The following is an 18,881-nucleotide window of genomic DNA, read 5'->3' on the forward strand; positions in this document are numbered from 1 at the left end:
CACATCATAATTATTCTTATACAATTTTACATTTGATGAGGTAAGAAAGACTCCTAAATATTTAACTTTTTTTACAATTTCAAATCCTGTTATTTCCTCTAGTTTTTCTTTCTGGTTCTTAATCATATTTTTGGTTAACACTTTTGTTTTATTTTGATTCACTCTAAACCCTGAGACCCTTCCATATTGATTAATTACTTCCAACAAATATAAACTCGAATTTATAGGCTGAGTCAACATAACAACCAAATCATCTGCAAATGCTCTAACTTTGTATTCATGTCTTCTAATTCTAATACCCTCTATCTCCCTTAACTCTCTTATCTTATCCAATAAAGGTTCCAAAGACAAAATAAACAATAAAGGTGATAAAGGACACCCCTGTCTTGTTCCTTTCGCAATTTTAAAACTATCTGTCAAACTACCATTAATTATTATCTGAGCTATTTGCTCTCCATAAATTGCCCTAAGTATTCGTATAAAACCATTTCCAAATTGCATTTTGTCTGTTAATTTAAATAAAAATTCCCAATGCAAACGATCAAAAGCTTTCTCTGCATCAAAGAATATAAACGCTGCCGGAATCTGATTTTTCTTTTCCAAATATTCCAATAAATTCACTATCTGCCTAACGTTATTCCTCATTTGTCTCCCTTTTATAAAACCAGACTGGTCAGTATGAATCCTTTGTTGTACAATTTGCATTAACCTATTTGCCATCATTTTCGCAAAAATCTTATAATCATTATTCAAGAGTGAAATCGGTCTATAATTCCCAGGCTTAGTACAATCCTGGTCCTCTTTTGGTATCAATGAAATAAAAGTAGTCCTCCATGATGGTGGCACTCCTCCTCCCATCAGTATCTGATTAAATAACTCCATAAGTGGACCAACTATCTCATCCTGTAACTTTTTATAATATATTGCTGTAAGTCCATCTGTGCCCGGGGATTTCCCTATTTTTAATTGCTTTATTACCAAAATGATTTCCTCAGAAGTTATAGGCCGATTCAACTCTTCCCTTTGTTCATTAGTTAAACCTTTAACCTTATATTCTTTCAAATATTTATCAATATCCATATTCAATATTGTATCTCTGGCATATAAATTTGTATAATATTCCAAGAAAGCTTTTTTAATTTTATCCTGTTGAAATCGCACTTTACCCTTGTATTCAATTCTTTCAATAGTATATGCTTTCTGTCTTTTCCTTAACATGTAAGCCAACCACCTCCCTGATTTATTGGCATTACAAAAAGTATTATGTTTAGCATATTGTATATTGGTTCCCACCTGATCTGCCATTAACATATTAAATTGACTCTGTAATATCTTTATCGCCTCAGTAGTTTTTAAATCATGTGGATTATATACCAATAATTGTTGTTTCCTCTGAATTTCCTCTTCTAAATCCCTACGCTGTTTTTGTAGTTTTCTCCTCTGTCTACTATTAATATATATCAAATTTCCTCTCATAAAGGCCTTGCTTGCGTCCCACACCATTTCTATCGAAGTTCCCTTACCCAAATTATAATCAAAAAATTCTTTCATTTGTTTTTTACATTGATTTACATTATCCTCATATCTAAACAAATTTTCATTTATTCTCCATGATCTTCTTCCACCTTCATATTGCAACTCCATCCATATGATCAGTTAAACACCTTGGAAATATCTTTGTTTTCCTAACCCTAGAAAGCAAATCATTGGTAATTAATATAAAATCAATACGTGAAAAAGATTGATGCCTATCCGAAAAATAAGTATAATCTCTATCATCAAAATTCTGCCTTCTCCATATATCTTTCAACTCAAAATCTTCCATCAAATCAAAAAAAGATTTAGGCAGTTTTGCATGCATAGGAATTTTCTTAGAAAGAGTTCTTTTATCTTTTCTAATATCCATTACACCATTCCAATCCCCTAATATAATAAATGTTTTTTCCAATATTTTTTCGATCCTGGACACAGCCACCATGAATGATAGAAGGTACCCTACTTCTGTCCACTTTTCCAACAATTTGGGGTTAAATTTGGATATATTTTTGCCAATCTTGAGGGAGCCAAATGCCAGCAGTAGAACATTTTGTATTGATTTTCTTTATATTTTGCCAATATTGTTATTTTTTCCTTGAGCATCTAAAATTTCATAATATTTGACCATTTTATTTATATCCAGGGCATTTGGGTATATCATTGCCTCCATTGTCGACACCCACCCAGGCATTTTCATATAATATTTTTTCTTAGTCTCTTGCCATATTAGCATTAAGGCCTCTCGTATTTTATGATGAAAAAAATATGAATGGAATCTATTTTCTTTGTCCCATAGAAAGGCATGCCACCCTTTTTGTAGATGATGCCCTTCCAATATGAGTAATCTTTTATTTCTTAGGTTTATCCACTCCTTGACCCAGGTTAAAATTGCAGCTTTGTAATAGTGTCACCAATCTGGAAGCCCTAGACCACCTCTGCTTCTACTATCTTGAAGGCCTGTTAATTTTAGTCATGCTTTTCTGCCAGCCCATATAAATTTTGTTGTAATTTGATTCAATTCTACAAAAATTTCTTGTCTCTATTTTATGGGTATGGTTTAAAAAAGATATAATAATTTTGGCAAGACATTCATTTTAATAGTTGTAATTCAGCCTAATATCGATAACTGTAATGCAACCCATCTTTCTAAATCCAATTTTATTTGCTGTATAAGTTTTATGTAATTATCTTCTTTTATTGAGGAGCATCTCGCTGTCAACTATATACCTAAGTATTTAATTTTCTTTACACTTTGTAATCCCAATTTTTCTTCTAATTCTCTTTTCTGTTGTCTTGTCATGTTTTTAACGATCATTTTCATTTTTGTCTTATTAATTTTAAAGCTCGATATTTTTCCATATTTTTCTATCTCCCTTATTAAAATAGATCCTGCCTCTTTTGGCTCCTCAATAAAAAACACCATGTTGTCAGTGAATGCCTTTAATTTGTATTCTTCTCTCTTAATTTTGGTCCCCTTGATCTCTTGTGTTTGCTCTAATTTTTTTCAGTAATGATTCTAATGTCAAGATAAAAAGCAGAGGTAATAATGGGCATCCTTGGTGAATTCCTTTCTTTATTTCAAATGATTTTGTGATTTCCCCATTGATTATGATATTTGCTTTTTGGGTGGAGTAAATTGTTTCAATCATCCGTTCAAATTTATTGCCGAATTTCATTTGTTTTATCATATATTTCCAATTTAAATTATCAAAGACTTTCTGCGCATCCAGAAAAACAAGGGCTACTCTGGATGCGCCTCATAGTATTCTAACATATTCAAAACTATCCTTGTATTGTCTTTAATTTGCCTCAGTGGGAGAAAGTCATTCTGATCGGATTGGAGAATTCCATTTAGTATTTTTTTCATCCTTCCTGCCATGATGGTCATAAAAATCTTGTAGTCGGGGACTTCCGGTGGCTCCGATCTCTCCAAAGGGCGCCCGCGCTGGGATTTTGTAAAAAGCCAGTGAAAACAACGAATATCAGCTGTTCGCCTGCTGAAAGTACTTTCTCCGGTAAAGGGGAAAGGAATGAGCAGAGGAGGAATAGGTAGAACTCTCTAGAGGCCCCACTTTCTCGATTTGAAAGCGGGGAACTCGAAGGGGAAAGTTCCCTGGAAATCCCTCTGCAGCAGCTCCAGACCCAGCGTGTCTCTGCTTCGGCAGAAAGAGAAGAGAGCGACCACTTCTGCTTCAAGTGATTGTTATGGATTTTTATAAGCAGACGGAACAAACACAGGAGATCAGTCATTTAAATTGCAAGTATTAAATCTGACTTCTATTTTTTTAAAACTTTTTTTCTTCTTTCATCTACAATCAACATAATGAAACAAAATGGTGTTTACTTGCTGAGAAAGTGAAAGTGAACGGAGACTTTATCTTATTGCGCTGGATTGTGGACTGTTGGATTATTTTAGTTTGTTTAAGTATTTCATGAGGGGATTCTCAGCAAGAACTTTGCCATGAAGGTTCTTTCAGAAGAATGGATTCGTGACTTTATACAGGATTATACAGAAAGAATGCATTTAATTATTCAAAAATACAAATTGATAAAAAATGGGGATGTTTTGGATGAGAGCTTGGAGGAAATTAACCAGTATAATCAGTACTTGGAAAATGGAATGGAGGAGATGCAAGTAAAAGTGGATAAAAATGAAGATATGATTGTGAATGAACAAGATGATGTAAAGAGGCTCTTTTTAAAAAGTTTGGATGAAATGCCTGAATCTGTGTTACAAGAGGCTGCCTCCCGAACCGAAAAAATTCACATGGTTAATGCTTTACAAGAGTTCTCTTCCCGGACTGATGGAATATATGGCAGTAACTTGTGGATTGTTGGACATAGGAAATATTGTGATTGACTTTTGAAAAGGAGTAATGAAGGAAAGACAGAGACTAATGCATCAAAAAAATTGCAAGAGACAAAAGTATTATCATTGAAAGAAGCTTTTTCTGAAATATTAACAGATAAAAATATTAGCGTTCCTGAAAGACTATATGTGAGAAAGATCTGGAAGAAATGGGTTGATTATATGTTTCACATCTATCATAAAAGACTAGATATTTGGATTTATATTGGATTTTGACTAGAAAGGACTAAAGTTGAATAGATACTGTAATTTCCTGTATTGAAATTATATAATGTGTTGTACTGAATTGTAAATAGAATATTCTCGAAAGATCTTATGTAAGAAAGACTTGGGGGGGGAAATGGGGTGATTATATGGTTTATAGAAGCTATAAGGGAGACATTCTCTGAATTGGATTGGATTTTTATGCATTAGCTGGTTTTAAATATGTTAGGATTAATCTGTTCTATTGATTTATATGTTTTATTACTGTTAATTGTTAATTTTTTTGAAGGATATTGGTTATGTAAGGAGGAAGTCAGAGCTAGAGAGGGAAATTGGTATAATAGTTTTGGGGGGAAATTTTTTTTAGCATATGTTTGTTTTATTTTTAACTATACCTTGTGTTTGTTCTGGGAAGTCAGGGGAGGGGAGGGGGGAGGGGGGCTGGGGGAAAGGTGGGGGAATTTTTTTGTAAAACTTTTTGAATAAAAAAAAAATCTTGTAGTCGGTATTCAAAAGAGAAATTGGTCTATAGTTTTGAAACTGATTTCGGTCGGTACCTTCTTTCATGATGATTGTAATATATGCTTCTCTCCATGAGATGGGCATTTTTGCTTCCAACAATACCTCATTATATAAGAGTATGGTTCCAATATTACCCCCATATTTTTGTAGAATTCACCTGGAAGACCATCAGGTCCTGGAGTTTTATTGTTTTTTTGTCTCTGTATCGCTTCCTCCAATTCTTCCAAAGAAATTTCTCTATTTAAGCTCATCCTTTCCTCTTCCTCTAACCAGGGCATACTTCCCTCTTGTAAATAACCAGTTGTTTTTTCAATCTTTTCCTCTTGATTATACAAATTTTCAAAATATTCTAATGTGATTCTTTTTCTAATTTCTTCTTCATTATTTTGTAGGTTGCCCACTTCGTCTTGTAATTGGTAAATTATCCTATTTTCTCTTTCTTTTTTTAATTTATATGCTAGCCATCTCTCCGGTTTATTTGCATTCTCAAACTGATATTGTTTCACATATTTAATATTTTTAATATGTTCTGTTTGTTCAATTAAAATTAGTTTATGTTTAACTGATGTTAATTCTTCCTTAATTTGGGGGTCACCTGGGTTTAGCTGAAATTTGTTTTCTAAGTACTCTAGTTCCTTCAATAGTATATCCTGCTGTTGCTTTTTTTTCTTGTTCCTCATTAGTATATGCTAATGTTATTCCGCTTGTAAATGCCTTTAATGTATCTCATAGCTTCTGCAATGATGTAAGGTGTTTTTTATTTATGTCAAGGAACAAAATTAGCTATTTTTCTATCTTCTCTAAATATTCCTTTTCCCGTAGTATTTGGATGTTTAGAATCCATCTCCTAGGTTCCCTTTTTGGCCTTTCCAGGTTATTTTCAGGGGATTGCGATCCACCCAATCATTGGGGAGTATCTCTATATTTTCAATTTCTTTGATTAATTCTCTATTTGCCCATACCATGTCAATTCTTGAAAATAAATCGTGTGTGTTAGAATAGAAGGTGAATTCTTTTCCCCTGGGGTTTAATAGCCTCCATAAATCCTTCAGATTCAATTCTTCAGCCATATTAAAAAAAGTTTTCGGTAATACATTCCTCTTTTTTTTTAATTACAAATATAATTATTTTTATATCTATTATTCTATTACAATCACTCACTATACATACATTTTGGTAATCTGCCTCAATAATTGTATCATGCATTTTCCTATAAAATTCTTTCTGTTTTTTGTTGGGAGCGTATAAGTTAATTAATAACAATTTGGTTTTCCCTGTTATCATTTCTATCAAAAGTACTCTTCCTTTAGGATTCTCGTAGATTGTTTTAGCTATTATTTATTTCCTGATATATACCACTACCCCTCTTTTCCTTTTTTCTGATAGTGCTGCAAACAATTTCCCAATTTATTGTATTCCAGGTATTTTCTATCTTGTTTTCTAATGTGTGCCTCCTGGACACATATTATATCTACATTCTGCTTTGCTAATTTTGAAATATCTTTTTCCTTTTTATCTGGTCATTCAGTCCATTTACATTTATTGATAGTAATTGGGTTCTTTTCTCTATTGTCTTATTTATCTGCCGGTTTCTGATTCCTGGTTGCTCTAGTGGTTCTTTGTGGTCTATTCTTACTTTCCTTTCCTTCATTCAATTTTCCGTTGTCACCTTAGTTCCCTCTTCCACTTCCTCACTTCCAGATTCTTGTATTTGTTCTTCTGTGCTAGCTGTCTCCAATTGCTCTGTACTGCTTGAACTTTCCTCCACTCCTGTCAATTGGTCAAATATTTCTTGGGCTTTGTCTAAATTGTCAATTTTAATTTTTTTACCTTGCCACGTTATTATCATTCCTTCTGGATTGATCCACCTAAAAATAATTTTCCTTGTGCTTAATAGAGATGCCAAGAATCTATAATCCCTCCATTGTTCTCATATCCATCTAGGAATCAGTGTTGTGATTTCTGTCCCTTTATAGAATGTTGGTTCCTCTCTTATAGTTTTATATACATCATCATGAATTTTTTTACGTGCAAATCTAATATGCACCTCTTTTGGGAGATGATGATGCCTTGCACAGTTAGTTTGAACTTGATATATTTCATCGAGCTCATTCTTAATTTCTCTTTTATCTCCCTGTAAAACTTTGGCGATCAGTTCTGCCATTACCTCCCCTAAGTTCTCTTCTTTTGTTTTGGCTACATTTTGAAATCTCAGGTAGAAAACGGCTTGGTCCATTTCGAGGTGTATCAAAAAGTTTTCCAAATCCTTGTTTACTGCCAACAGTTTTTGGTCTATCTGTTCTAATTTTTTTTTCCAGTTTGTTCTGTTTTCATTTCGACCAATTTAATTCTTTGTTCATTTTTTTTTTGTATTGCCTGTTGAATTGAGTCCAGAGTTTGTATATCAGTTTGTATATCAGTTTTCAGGTCATCATGATTTTTAACCATCATCTCTTGAAGTTTCACCATGGTGTCCTGTATTGTTACCAAGGTAGATTGCAACATTTGAGCAGATGAGTTGGTACTCGATTTTTCTACTGGGAGCATCATGTCAATCATTTTCTGGATCGACAGAGAGGCCGTCACCACCATCGGGTTTGATGCCGCCTTTTTCCCTGCTCTTAAAGTTGTGGTAGTAATACTAGTCATTTCTTTTAGAATTCTGCTTTGTTCTCCCAAATTTTATAAATTCTTGCCCAGATTACCATCCACTGAATTGCTTGTCTATTATTTATAGTTTGTGTTTCTTACACTCTAGTTTCTATTTCTATTCTATTATCCTTATTTACTGCACCAGAAATTTACATTTATATACCAATAGCAAAATGTAGAATACTATACAATGTAATTACAATCCAATTACAAACTATTCTTTACAGTTACTCTGTATTTAATCTGTTCCTTTAATTAATTATACTAAATTAAGCTAAGTTAAATATAATAAATATAATAGACGTCTCTACTCTTGTATGTTCAATTTATGAAAAATTATATATATTTCTTTGTTAAATATAATATAGTCTCTTCTCTATTATCTATTTAAACAATAATTACTGGTAGTACTTGATCTATGTATTTTTAAGTATATTTCACTGCAAGAACAATATCAAATATCAAAACAATATCAACAGCACTATTCAAAGGAAGAGAAAACTTCTATTTCCAAGGCAGTAGCCACTGCCTATAATATAAAACCCCCTTTCTTTTCCACTTCACTCTCTCACTGCTTTTCCTTGGTGTTCTTACTTCCACTGGTAGAGTCCAATTTTGCCCAGTCACTCCCTTTTCTCTCCACTTTTTTCGCTTAGGGTCTCCAGTCTGTTCTCTTGGATATCACTTTCTCCAGTTCTCCAGATCTTTTCATCTGATTCTCCTCTCCTTCCCGAGTTGATTTCTTGCCTCTCATACACTTCTTCGTCACCGTTCTACTTCCATTTTGATCTTTCTCCTTCTAATCTCCAATAGTTTTTAATTCCCAGAATGTAACATCTCTTTTTTTTCTCTCAATTTCTTTCCGCTGTTATCCTACACCTTCCCATTTTTGTTTTCACACTTACAGTCTTATTCAAATCTTAATTTACTTTTCGCTCTCCTCCCTCGGCACTTTCCTTCTCTGATGAGTCACGGCTCATCTCTTTCAGTTGCCACTAATTTTCTTTCAGAGGTTCTTTCAGTTTTGCCAAATAGTTTTTAAATTTACCTACTTTGATAGGTCATTCACCACACATGAGAGAGTTCCTCACCAGCAAAAATAGACACAACAATATTTTCTTCCGATCCTCTTGTGAGCTGTCACGGCCTCGGGTCCGCCATGTCAATTGAAATGACAGAACGTCTTCTCACTGGGTTAAGAAGGATTCCCCTTGATTCAGCAGGCAATTGTACACCACCTCGCTGATTCCCCTCTGTTTTGCGTGACTCTTCAAGCTCCACATGCCTTCGAAGGATCCCCAAACATGGAAAATCAGAGGTAAAGAATGGAGCTCGTCCTTTTCCCTCTGCACCGCCCCGACAGCACCACTGGAAGTCCATCAAATCCAGAGATTTTTCCCATCTGTCTATCTTCTCCTTCCTGTACTATCACTGGTTATTAGATACACTCAGTTGCTCCAATCTCTTAATCGCCACTGTCTTTGAAGCGGAAATCCTGCCCAACTCTTTAGAGTCTCAATTCTACAGCTGCACCATTAGACAATCAATTTTGGGAATATCTTCTCTCATTGATTATGTTATGTCGCATTTCTATATTTTCTTCCTGCTCTGTAGCTGTCAAGCTTCTAAATCGGCCAAGATGGCCAATTTCTTTTCTGCCGGTCTCAAGGGGGTTCTCCTGTCCATTTGGGAGATCGCTCTCCTCTCTGATGTCCTCCAAGTTTCCCCTCTGTCCTGTTGATCCCTCCAGGATTAATTGTGCCCTTTTTAGGGCCTCCCAACAGAAAAATTTGGGCAATGGGAACGGAGCTCTGTTCCCTTACTCCACTCCACCATGACGTCACTGCCGGAAGTCCTGAAAGGACTTTTTAATGAGATGACTTTGTTGTTCCAAAATATTATAGATTCAATTGATGGTATAGGTGAGAAAATGGAAAACATTCTGCAAAGAACAATGAACAAAGATCAAACTGCCCATGAACTGGTGGAAGCAACAGAAAATCTAGATGAAATGGATTACTCAAGCCAGCAAAGTGAACAAGAACAGGGAAAAAATATGGATCGGGAAAACCAGCAAATGAAGCAACAGCTCAACAAAGAGGAAGATAAATGGCAAACAAAAGAGTGGAGAGAACAGATAGATTGGTCACATCAACAAATAAATCAAGGACTAGAGCAAAAATAGATCTGACAAACCAGCTGATAAAGGAAGAAAGACTGAAGAAAATAAAACAGAAAAATTGACAACTGGAGAGACAGGAAGATTACCTTTGATAAGGAGATTGGGACATGGGCAGACATCTGGGAAAAATGGCAGTATAAGATTGTACTGGAAGAAAGGTTTAGATCGAACAAGAAAGATTAGATGAAGCTAGAGACAAAGATGAGAAGTGTGGGAGGCGAATTAAAAATTGGATAAGAACTGCGAAATGCTTTGATCAATATTTGGGATGTTATAAAGAAAAATCACTATATGAAAGTTCCAGTTTGGATATCAATGATGGAGGCCATAATCTATCCCAATGTATTGAACATAAATAAAATAGTAAGATACTCGGATCTATTAGATGAAATTGGAAACTTAAAGTCAGAACAGGATCTAAGAAACCAAGGAATAAAAATAGATTGGTGGCCATACTTATAGATCAGAACAATATATAAAAAAGATAACGAACAATTTGGCATATACAGAGAACAATTGGAACTTGATAAAATATTACTAGGCTCCGGGGGAAAGTGATTACCAAAATGTATAACTTGTTGTTTGGCTTCGCATTCATGATCGTGCTACAACTTCATGGTGGGTGTCAGTCTGCTGCATGTATGGATTGGAGGGGCTTGAAATGGCTAATGATGCAGCTGCGGTCTGGCTTATGGTCCGTGGTCGTGCTTCATGAAGATGTAGCATGACCACGAACGCGAAGCCAAACAACAGCAATGCAGCTCATCAACTCAAATCCCCCTGCAACTCAGACTAATCTGAACACAACCAAGCCCCCCCAAACAGAACACACCCCCAGCCAATCAGAGCACAGCCAACCCCACCATCCAATCAGAGCACAGCCAAACCCCCAACCAATCAGTTCAAACCCCCACTAGCAGTTAAAAGGAAGAAATAGCTGCAATCACACATTGCTCCTAGAAGCACGAAGCTGATAGCACCAGCCTGAAGATGACGAATGAGACTTTGTCGAAACGTCGCCAAGACACTTCCAATTTTACATGGGACAAAACCCGAATAATCAAAAACCTGTGTGTGTGTGTGTGTGTGTGTGTGTGTGTGTGTGTGTAGGTCTTGGCATATTTGGGTCTTTTTCCGTGTAAGGTTGAGAGATCTATACTTTCAACCTTACATGGGAAAAGACCTGAATACGCCAAGACCTACATACCTATACCCGTGAAAACCTATGAAAACAAACAAACATATATATGTGTGTGTGTGTGTGTGTTTATGTGTGTGTGTGTTTAAAAAAAGAAAGAAAGAAACTAAACAAGTATGGTTTGTCTGGAAGGGTTGCCAGGAAAAAGCCTTTTCTCTATAAAAAGAACATGGCAGCACGGGTCAGCCTTGCAAAGTTGCAGCTGAACACATCAAGACTTCTGGAACACTGTCCTTTGGACAGATAAGACCAAAGTGGAGATGTTTGGCTATAATGCACAGTGCTACGTTTGGCAAAAACCTGTTGTGGTCCGTCAGCAGCCTACGGAGCTGGAAATGGAGTCAGACAGCAATAAAGCTGAGGTGAGGCCAGGGCCATCGGGAAGTGAGGTGCGGACTCCAGAGCCTCCAGAGATTGATAGTAGTGAGGCAAAGGAACAGGAGGAGCCTGTTCCTAATGCACACATGAGAAGAGCTGCCAGAAGGCAAGAGCAGCTCAAGCAGAGAGGATAACTTGGGAGTAGGGCCAAGAGATGATTTGCCCTTCTCATAAGGCTTAAAACAGACCAGCACCGGCATTTCAGTTTTGCCGGAAAACAACGTTGTAGCTGCGTCTTCTGCTTCATCTTCTGCTTCGTATACATCTTTGTTTTTATGGCTTCTGGATGTTTGCCAGGAAGGGCCTTTGGCAGTTTGCCTAATTGGACTAAGGTTTGTGAGATAACTGAAGAATTTGTGTTGGGAGGCATTTGTTTTACTTTGAGTTGAACGATGCTGGGAATGAAGTAATTCCCAGTTGTTTGAATAAAGTTTGTTTTTCCAGGGACTAAGTTTATTACTACATACTTGGGCCTGGGTCACAAGAAAACTAAACACAACATATCAGCAGAAACATCTCACATCAACCATCAAGCACAATGATGGAGGGGGTGATGATTTAGTCTTGTTTTGCAGCCACAGGATCTGGGCATCTTGGAGTCATTAAGTGAACCATGAACTTCTCTGTATATCAAAGTATTCTAGAGACAAATGTAAAGCCACCTGTCTGACAGCTAAAGGTTAGACAACATTGGATCATGCATTGCAACAGGACAATGACCCCATGCATACTAGCAAATCTAAAACAGAATGGATGAAAAAGAAAAGAATCAAGGAGTTGCAAAGTCAAAGTCCAGACATCATCCCGATTGAATGCTGTGCTGTGACGGGATCTCAAGAGAAGTGTATATAAATGCCCACAAACCTCAATGAACTGAAACAGTGTTGTAAAGAAAAGTGGGCCAAAAGTCTCCACAACGATGTGAGAGTCTGATGAAGTCATACAGAAAATTATTACTTCATGTTACTGCTGCTAAACTGATTCTACAAGGTATTTAATGATAAAATATACTTAGTTTTTCACATATGGCTTTATCTTTTTTGCATGAGTTTTTATATCTTGACTTGGGTAATTTTGATTTTCTTAATTAGAAGCTTATGATTTTATGAATATTTGCTTACTTCTCCTGCCAACATAGTATCCATTTTAGGCTCCAAAATCCATTCTGGGATCTAATGCTAAAATCCAGAAAAGCATTAATACTAATTAATTAATTAATTAATTAATTAATTAATTAATTAATTAATTCTTTCACTAGAATATAGTATCTGTCCTACATACACAAAGCCATAAAGAGAAATGGGAGACTGGCATCTATTGAGACAAAACTCCACTAACCACTGTCCTTCCAGGAAATTTCCAGGAAATTTTTTGAGGAAAACATTCTCCTCCTGAGATTAAGGGAAGGCTCATAAGCAGCAGCTATTCCTGACATGACTGTTTTTCAGTTGAACTGTACAACTGATATGTTATATTAAAGTTGAAAAGAATTCTGAAGTGATTTATCTTGGTTTGATTTCTTTACATCTCAAAAATCTGACATTTTAACAGAGATACTGTATGTAGACTTTCTTTATCCACTATAACTTTTTTCAAGTCCATCATAACTCTTAATGATTGTCGTAAGTTGAAGATAACCAAAATTGTAGTTTTTTTACAAACAGGCCACAGAAACAGTGGGTGAGTGTGCACACCCACCCACCCAATGTTACGAGCAGCGGTCAAACGCATGCAGATGCACTCGATTTGCATGAGTGGCAGGTGCGCGTGCACACCACTTGCACAAATGAAGCTGCACACACTCATGCGTACTTGTTGGCCATTTGTGCAGAACCATCCCTTCTCCCCCTCACCCAGTCTGCAAAGCAAGAAAGTTTGGAAAATTCTGGTTTAAGGCACTAATATAGCAATCAGGAGATTGTGAACTCAAGTCCTGTCTTAGGCACAAAAGCCAGCTGGGTGACTAGGACCAGTCATTCTAATTCTCTCTCAACCCTAAGAAGCAGGGAAGGGCAAATCACTTCCAAAGCCTTGACAGGAAAACTGCAGGCAGTCCAGGCAGTCACCAAGAGTCAGCATTGATTTGAAGGAAAAAGAAAACCGAAACCTCTGGAGACAGCAAACTTGTTCTTATCCAAAAAAAAAAAAAGAGGGGGGGGAGTGAAGGATTTAAGAAATTACAACTTCAGTCTAACTTTGTCACTTGGGAAGAGCTGTGCCATTGTGATGGGTTATTCCCTGCAAAGAAGAACAGCCTTCCTTGTGGCTCAGGTCAGTATTCATTTGCTCATTATGCTTATGTAGCCCTAAGTTTAGCTAATCAGAAGGAATGGGGAGTTGAGACAAGGAGGTGGGGAGGGAAAGAGCGAGAGAGAGAACATACAAGCAAAGGGCACAATCAGCTGCTTCTGTCAGCAGAGGGAGGGCTTCCATGGGAGAGGGAGGACTTATTAAACTTGTATACCTCCCATCTTAATAATAACAGAATAACAGAGTTGGAAAGTAGCTTGTAGATCAATTAGTCCAATTTCCCTCCCAAACAGGAAACCCTACACTCGTGATGGCGAACCTATGGCACACGTGCCACAGGTGTCATGCAGAGCCATATCAGTGGGCACGTGAGCTCAGCTGATTTTCAGGCCTTCTGGGCCCACCGGAAGTAGGGAAACAAACTGTTTCCTGCCTCCGGAGGGCCTGGGGTGTGTGTGGGAAGCCCCATTTTTTGCTCTCCCCAGGCTCCAAAGTCTTTCTAGGAGCTTGTGGAGGGCGAAAACAGCCCTCTCCCACCCTGAGGCTCTCCCTAGAAAGGGTCTGGAGCCTGGGGAGAGCAAAAAACGGGCCTTCTGGTCCCACCGGAAGTTGGCAAATGGACAGTTTCCAGCCTCCAGAGGGCCTCGGGGGTGGGTGGGGAAGGCTGTTTTTGCCCTCCTCAGGCTCCTAGAAAGGCTCTGGAGCCTGGGGAGGGTGAAAAACGGGCCTACCAGGCCCACCATGCCATCATGTGCCAAAAGTAGGGGCACTGCGGGGTGGGGGGTTGCACGCGATGCACGTTGGGGTGCATAAAATTATAGGTGTGGGCACGCGTACACACGATGCCCCCCCACACTTGGCATGCGATGGCAAAAAGGTTAGCCATTACTACCCTACACCATTTCTGAGAAATGGCAATACAGTCTCTTCTTGAAAATATCTAGTGATGAAGCTCCCACAACTTCTGGAGGCAAGCTGTTCCATCGGTTGATTGTTCTGTCAGCAAATTTCTCATTTCTAGATTGAATCTTTCCTTGATCAGTTTCCCTCCATTATTCCTTGTCTGGCCTTCAGGTGTTTTGGAAAATAGGTTGACACCGTCCTCTGTGACAGCACCTCAAATATTAGAACACTATCATATCTCCCCTAGTTCTTTACCACGTGCAGCTGTAGGACACTCTGATCATTGCATGATTCACCTTGTACCTGCTTACAGGCAAAGACTTAAAACCACAAAACCAACAATTAAATCAGTGAAGACCTGGACGGAGGAATCAAAATTAAAGCTACAGGCATGCTTTGACTGCACTCATTGGAATATTTTTGAAGATACCTCTGCAGACGTGGATGAACTCACAGATACTGTAACATCATATGTCAGCTTCTGTGAAGACCTATGTGTACCTACAAGGAACTTGCGAATATACAGTAACAACAAACCTTGGTTCACACCTAAACTTAAGCAGCTACGACATTCCAAAGAGGAAGCCTACAGAAAAGGTGATAAAATGCTGTACAATCAGGCCAGAAATGCACCAACAAGGGAGATCAGAGCAGCAAAAAGAAGCTACTCTGAAAAGCTAAAGAATCAGTTTTCAGCAAATGAACCAGCAAACATGTGGAAAACTCTTAAAAATATCACCGGTTATGGCAAACCTCCTTCCCAGGCTGAAGGTAATCAACAACTGGCAGATGACCTGAATGAGTTTTACTGCAGGTTTGAAAGGAAACTACAGCCACCTATCTCCACAACCCCCATCTCAGACACACCAACAACAGCCAAGCCTCCTACAACTGACCCCATTTCATTGGGTTCACAACCCCTAGTGATCACAGAAAAGGAAGTGCAGGACCTATTTCACAGACAAAAGCCAGGAAAAGCTCCAGGCCCAGACAAGATAACTCCTTCTTGCTTAAAAGTCTGTGCTGACCAATTGGCCCCCATCTTCACCCATATTTTCAATAAATCACTAGAGATGTGCTATGTTCCTTCTTGCTTCAAACACTCTATCATCATCCCAGTGCCGAAGAAGCCCACCATCAAGGAACTGAAAGACTACAGACCAGTTGCTTTCATGTAGTCATGAAAACCTTTGAAAGGCTAGTGCTTTCCTACTTGAAAACCATCACGGATCCGCTGTTAGACCCCTTGCAATTTGCATACCGAGCAAATAGATCAACAGATGATGCTGTTAATATGACTCTGCACTACATCCTACAACATCTTGAGTCTCCAAAGACCTATGCAAGGGTCCTCTTTGTAGACTTTAGTTCAGCATTCAATACCATCATTCCAGACACTCTTCTAATGAAGCTAAACCAGCTACAGGTACCGGAACAGACTTGTAAGTGGATCACAAGCTTCCTAACAAACAGGAAGCAGCAGGTGAAGCTAAGCAAGATCACATCAAATACCTGTACAATTAGCACAGGGGCCCCCCATGGCTGTGTGCTCTCCCCACTTCTCTTCTCTCTGTATACCAATGACTGCATCTCCAATGATCCATCTGTTAAGCTACTGAAGTTCGCAGATGACACAACAGTGATTGGTCTCATTCAAGACAATGACGAATCCGCATATAGACGAGAGGTCGAACGACTAGCCTTGTGGTGCAAACAAAACAATCTGGAACTTAACACACTCAAAACCGTAGAAATAGTGGTAGACTTTAGGAGAAACCCTTCTATATTTCCACCTCTCACAATACTAGACAACACAGTATCAACAGTAGAAACCTTCAAATTACTAGGTTCTATCATATCGCAAGATCTAAAATAGACAGCTAACATCAAAAACATCATCAAAAAAGGACAACAAAGAATATTCTTTCTGCGCCAACTCAGTAAGCTCAAACTGCCCAAGGAGCTGCTGATTCAGTTCTACAGAGGAATTATTGAGTCTGTCATTTGCACCTCTATAACTGTCTGGTTCGGTTCTGCAACCCAACAAGAAAAACACAGACTTCAGAGGATAATTAGAACTGCAGAAAAAATAATTGCTACCAACCTGCCTTCAGTTGAGGACCTGTATACTGCACGAATCAAGAAGAGGGCCGTGAAAATATTTACAGACCCTTCGCATCCTGGACATAAACTGTTTCAACTCCTACCCTCAAAACGACGCTATAGAGCACTGCACACCAGAACAACTAGACACAAGAACAGTTTTTTCCCGAAGACCATCACTCTGCTAAACAAATAATTCCTTCAAGACTGTCAAACTATTTACTGAATCTGCACTACTATTAATCGTTTCATAGTTCCCATCACCAATCTCTTTCCATTTATGACTGTATGACTATAACATGTTGCTGGCAATCCTTATGATTTATATTGATATATTGACCATCAATTGTGTTGTAAATGTTGTACCTTGATGAACGTATCTTTTCTTTTATGTACACTGAGAGGATATGCACCAAGACAAATTCCTTGTGTGTCCAATCACACTTGGCCAATAAAAAATTCTATTCTATTCTATTCTCTTCACTAGACTAGCCATGCACAGTTCCTGTAACTGTTCTTCGTATGTTTTAGCCTCCAGTTCCCTAATTGTCTTTGCTGCTCTTTCTCTGCATTCTTTCTAGAGCACGTGTGTCAAACTTGCCACGTCACATGACATATTGTGACTTTTTTCCCTTCGCGGAGCTGGAGTGGCCTGCATGTGATGCATCCAGCCTGCGAGTGGTCAGTTTGACACCCTTGTTCTAGTGTCTCAACATCTTTTTTATAGCGTGATGACCAAAACTGGATGCAATATTCTAGTTGTGGTCTTACTATGGCTTTATAGAGCGGTATTAATACCTCACATGATTTTGCCATTCTTTCTTTGAAATTCAGTCTTATAGCTCATATCTATTTCCATCCTATCCTGATTTAGAATATGACAGATCTTAAGTCTATCATCTTGGAGGCTAGGACAGTGAATGCCCTGCATGGTGTTTTCCAAATGGTTAGCAAAGATGACAAGACTTGAAATGCAATACATCCGTAGAATGAAGGTAGAATTGAATTCTCATTGACCTCAAAGCATCTCATAAACTGATTGGCAAAACATAAGTTGATAAAACAGAAGCAGAACACAAACTCAAAAGTAATTTGTGCAAATCGTATTTGTAAATGCAGAAGGCTCTGTACAATTCCACTGCAGCTGAAAATTGATATTAGAAAATTAAGTTTGTCTGTTGATTCAAAGCAAAAGTTATTTTGTGGGAATCTGGTAAATTATTTTGTATTGCCATTAATCATCATCACCAGTTACCATCATCATCAAAAGGCAGATTGACAACAATATATGGGCACACAGAGAGCATATGTATACGTGTGTCAACACACACAAAATATGTACACAGACACACAGATGTACTAAATTTCCCCATTCAGATTTTAGCCTATATCATCTCAACGTGTGGATGACCTCGGTCGTGTCTGGCCAGCCCACCTCTCTGTTCTCGCCTCAAAATATTCTGAACCGGCACGAAGCAGCACTCACCGAGGCCAAGCCACAAGCAACGTTTCAGTAGGGGGACCATTCCCAAGGCCATAGCTCCAGTAGAGGAATGAAGACTGTCGACGCCAAGGGACTTTATTTTAAGCAACAGGAATCTTTGACGAACAAATCATTCCAAAGAAAGACGCCGCTGCAGACGTCAAGGGGAGGGCTAAATGCAACCAATTCAACCTCGTGAAAAGCCTCCACTAAGATACGAACTGTAGCAAACGAACCCACGAGCCGTCCTTTCGCTCTTCCTCGAGGAAGGATCTTTAGCTGTCGCACAGGGCACGTGGAAAGGGAGGGAGTTCTGATTGGATAGTTTCGGGGAGGGCAGAGGAAGAGCGAAGGAATGATTTTTGTTTTCCTTCTTCCTCCAGGGACCTGCCGGGTAGTGGAGGGCCGTGCTGTTGCTACTAGGGGGCGCTTGTAGCAGACTCCGTCACAAGCGTAAGCAATATGCGTATCAGGAATATTTAAAATAAAATCAGTTGTACTGGCGGAACCGTAGGTTTTTTTTTTGTCTGTGGGTTTTACTTCTGAGACTGCCTAAAGATGGATTAACCAAGGGTCACGACTTCCGTGTTTTATTATTCAC

General features: G+C 38.2%; 1 protein-coding gene across 3 annotated transcripts in view; it reads right to left on the reverse strand.

Moving 5' to 3' along the window:
• RAMP1 (receptor activity modifying protein 1) overlaps positions 1–18,635 on the reverse strand; it is an 86,948-nt gene extending 68,313 nt beyond the window's left edge. Inside the window, exon 1 of one of the 3 annotated variants that reach the window (XM_058185557.1) lies at positions 18,284–18,571. In XM_058185557.1, coding sequence (XP_058041540.1) covers positions 18,284–18,335 — 52 coding nt within the window. In that variant the 5' untranslated portion in view covers positions 18,336–18,571. Of the gene's footprint in view, positions 1–18,283 lie in introns of all 3 variants that reach the window. The other 2 variants (XM_058185550.1, XM_058185542.1) reach the window with 2 other exon arrangements.
• Positions 18,636–18,881: the final 246 nt, after the last annotated feature.

The sequence above is a fragment of the Ahaetulla prasina genome, chromosome 1, assembly GCF_028640845.1.
Source record: "Ahaetulla prasina isolate Xishuangbanna chromosome 1, ASM2864084v1, whole genome shotgun sequence".
Taxonomy (NCBI): domain Eukaryota; kingdom Metazoa; phylum Chordata; class Lepidosauria; order Squamata; family Colubridae; genus Ahaetulla; species Ahaetulla prasina.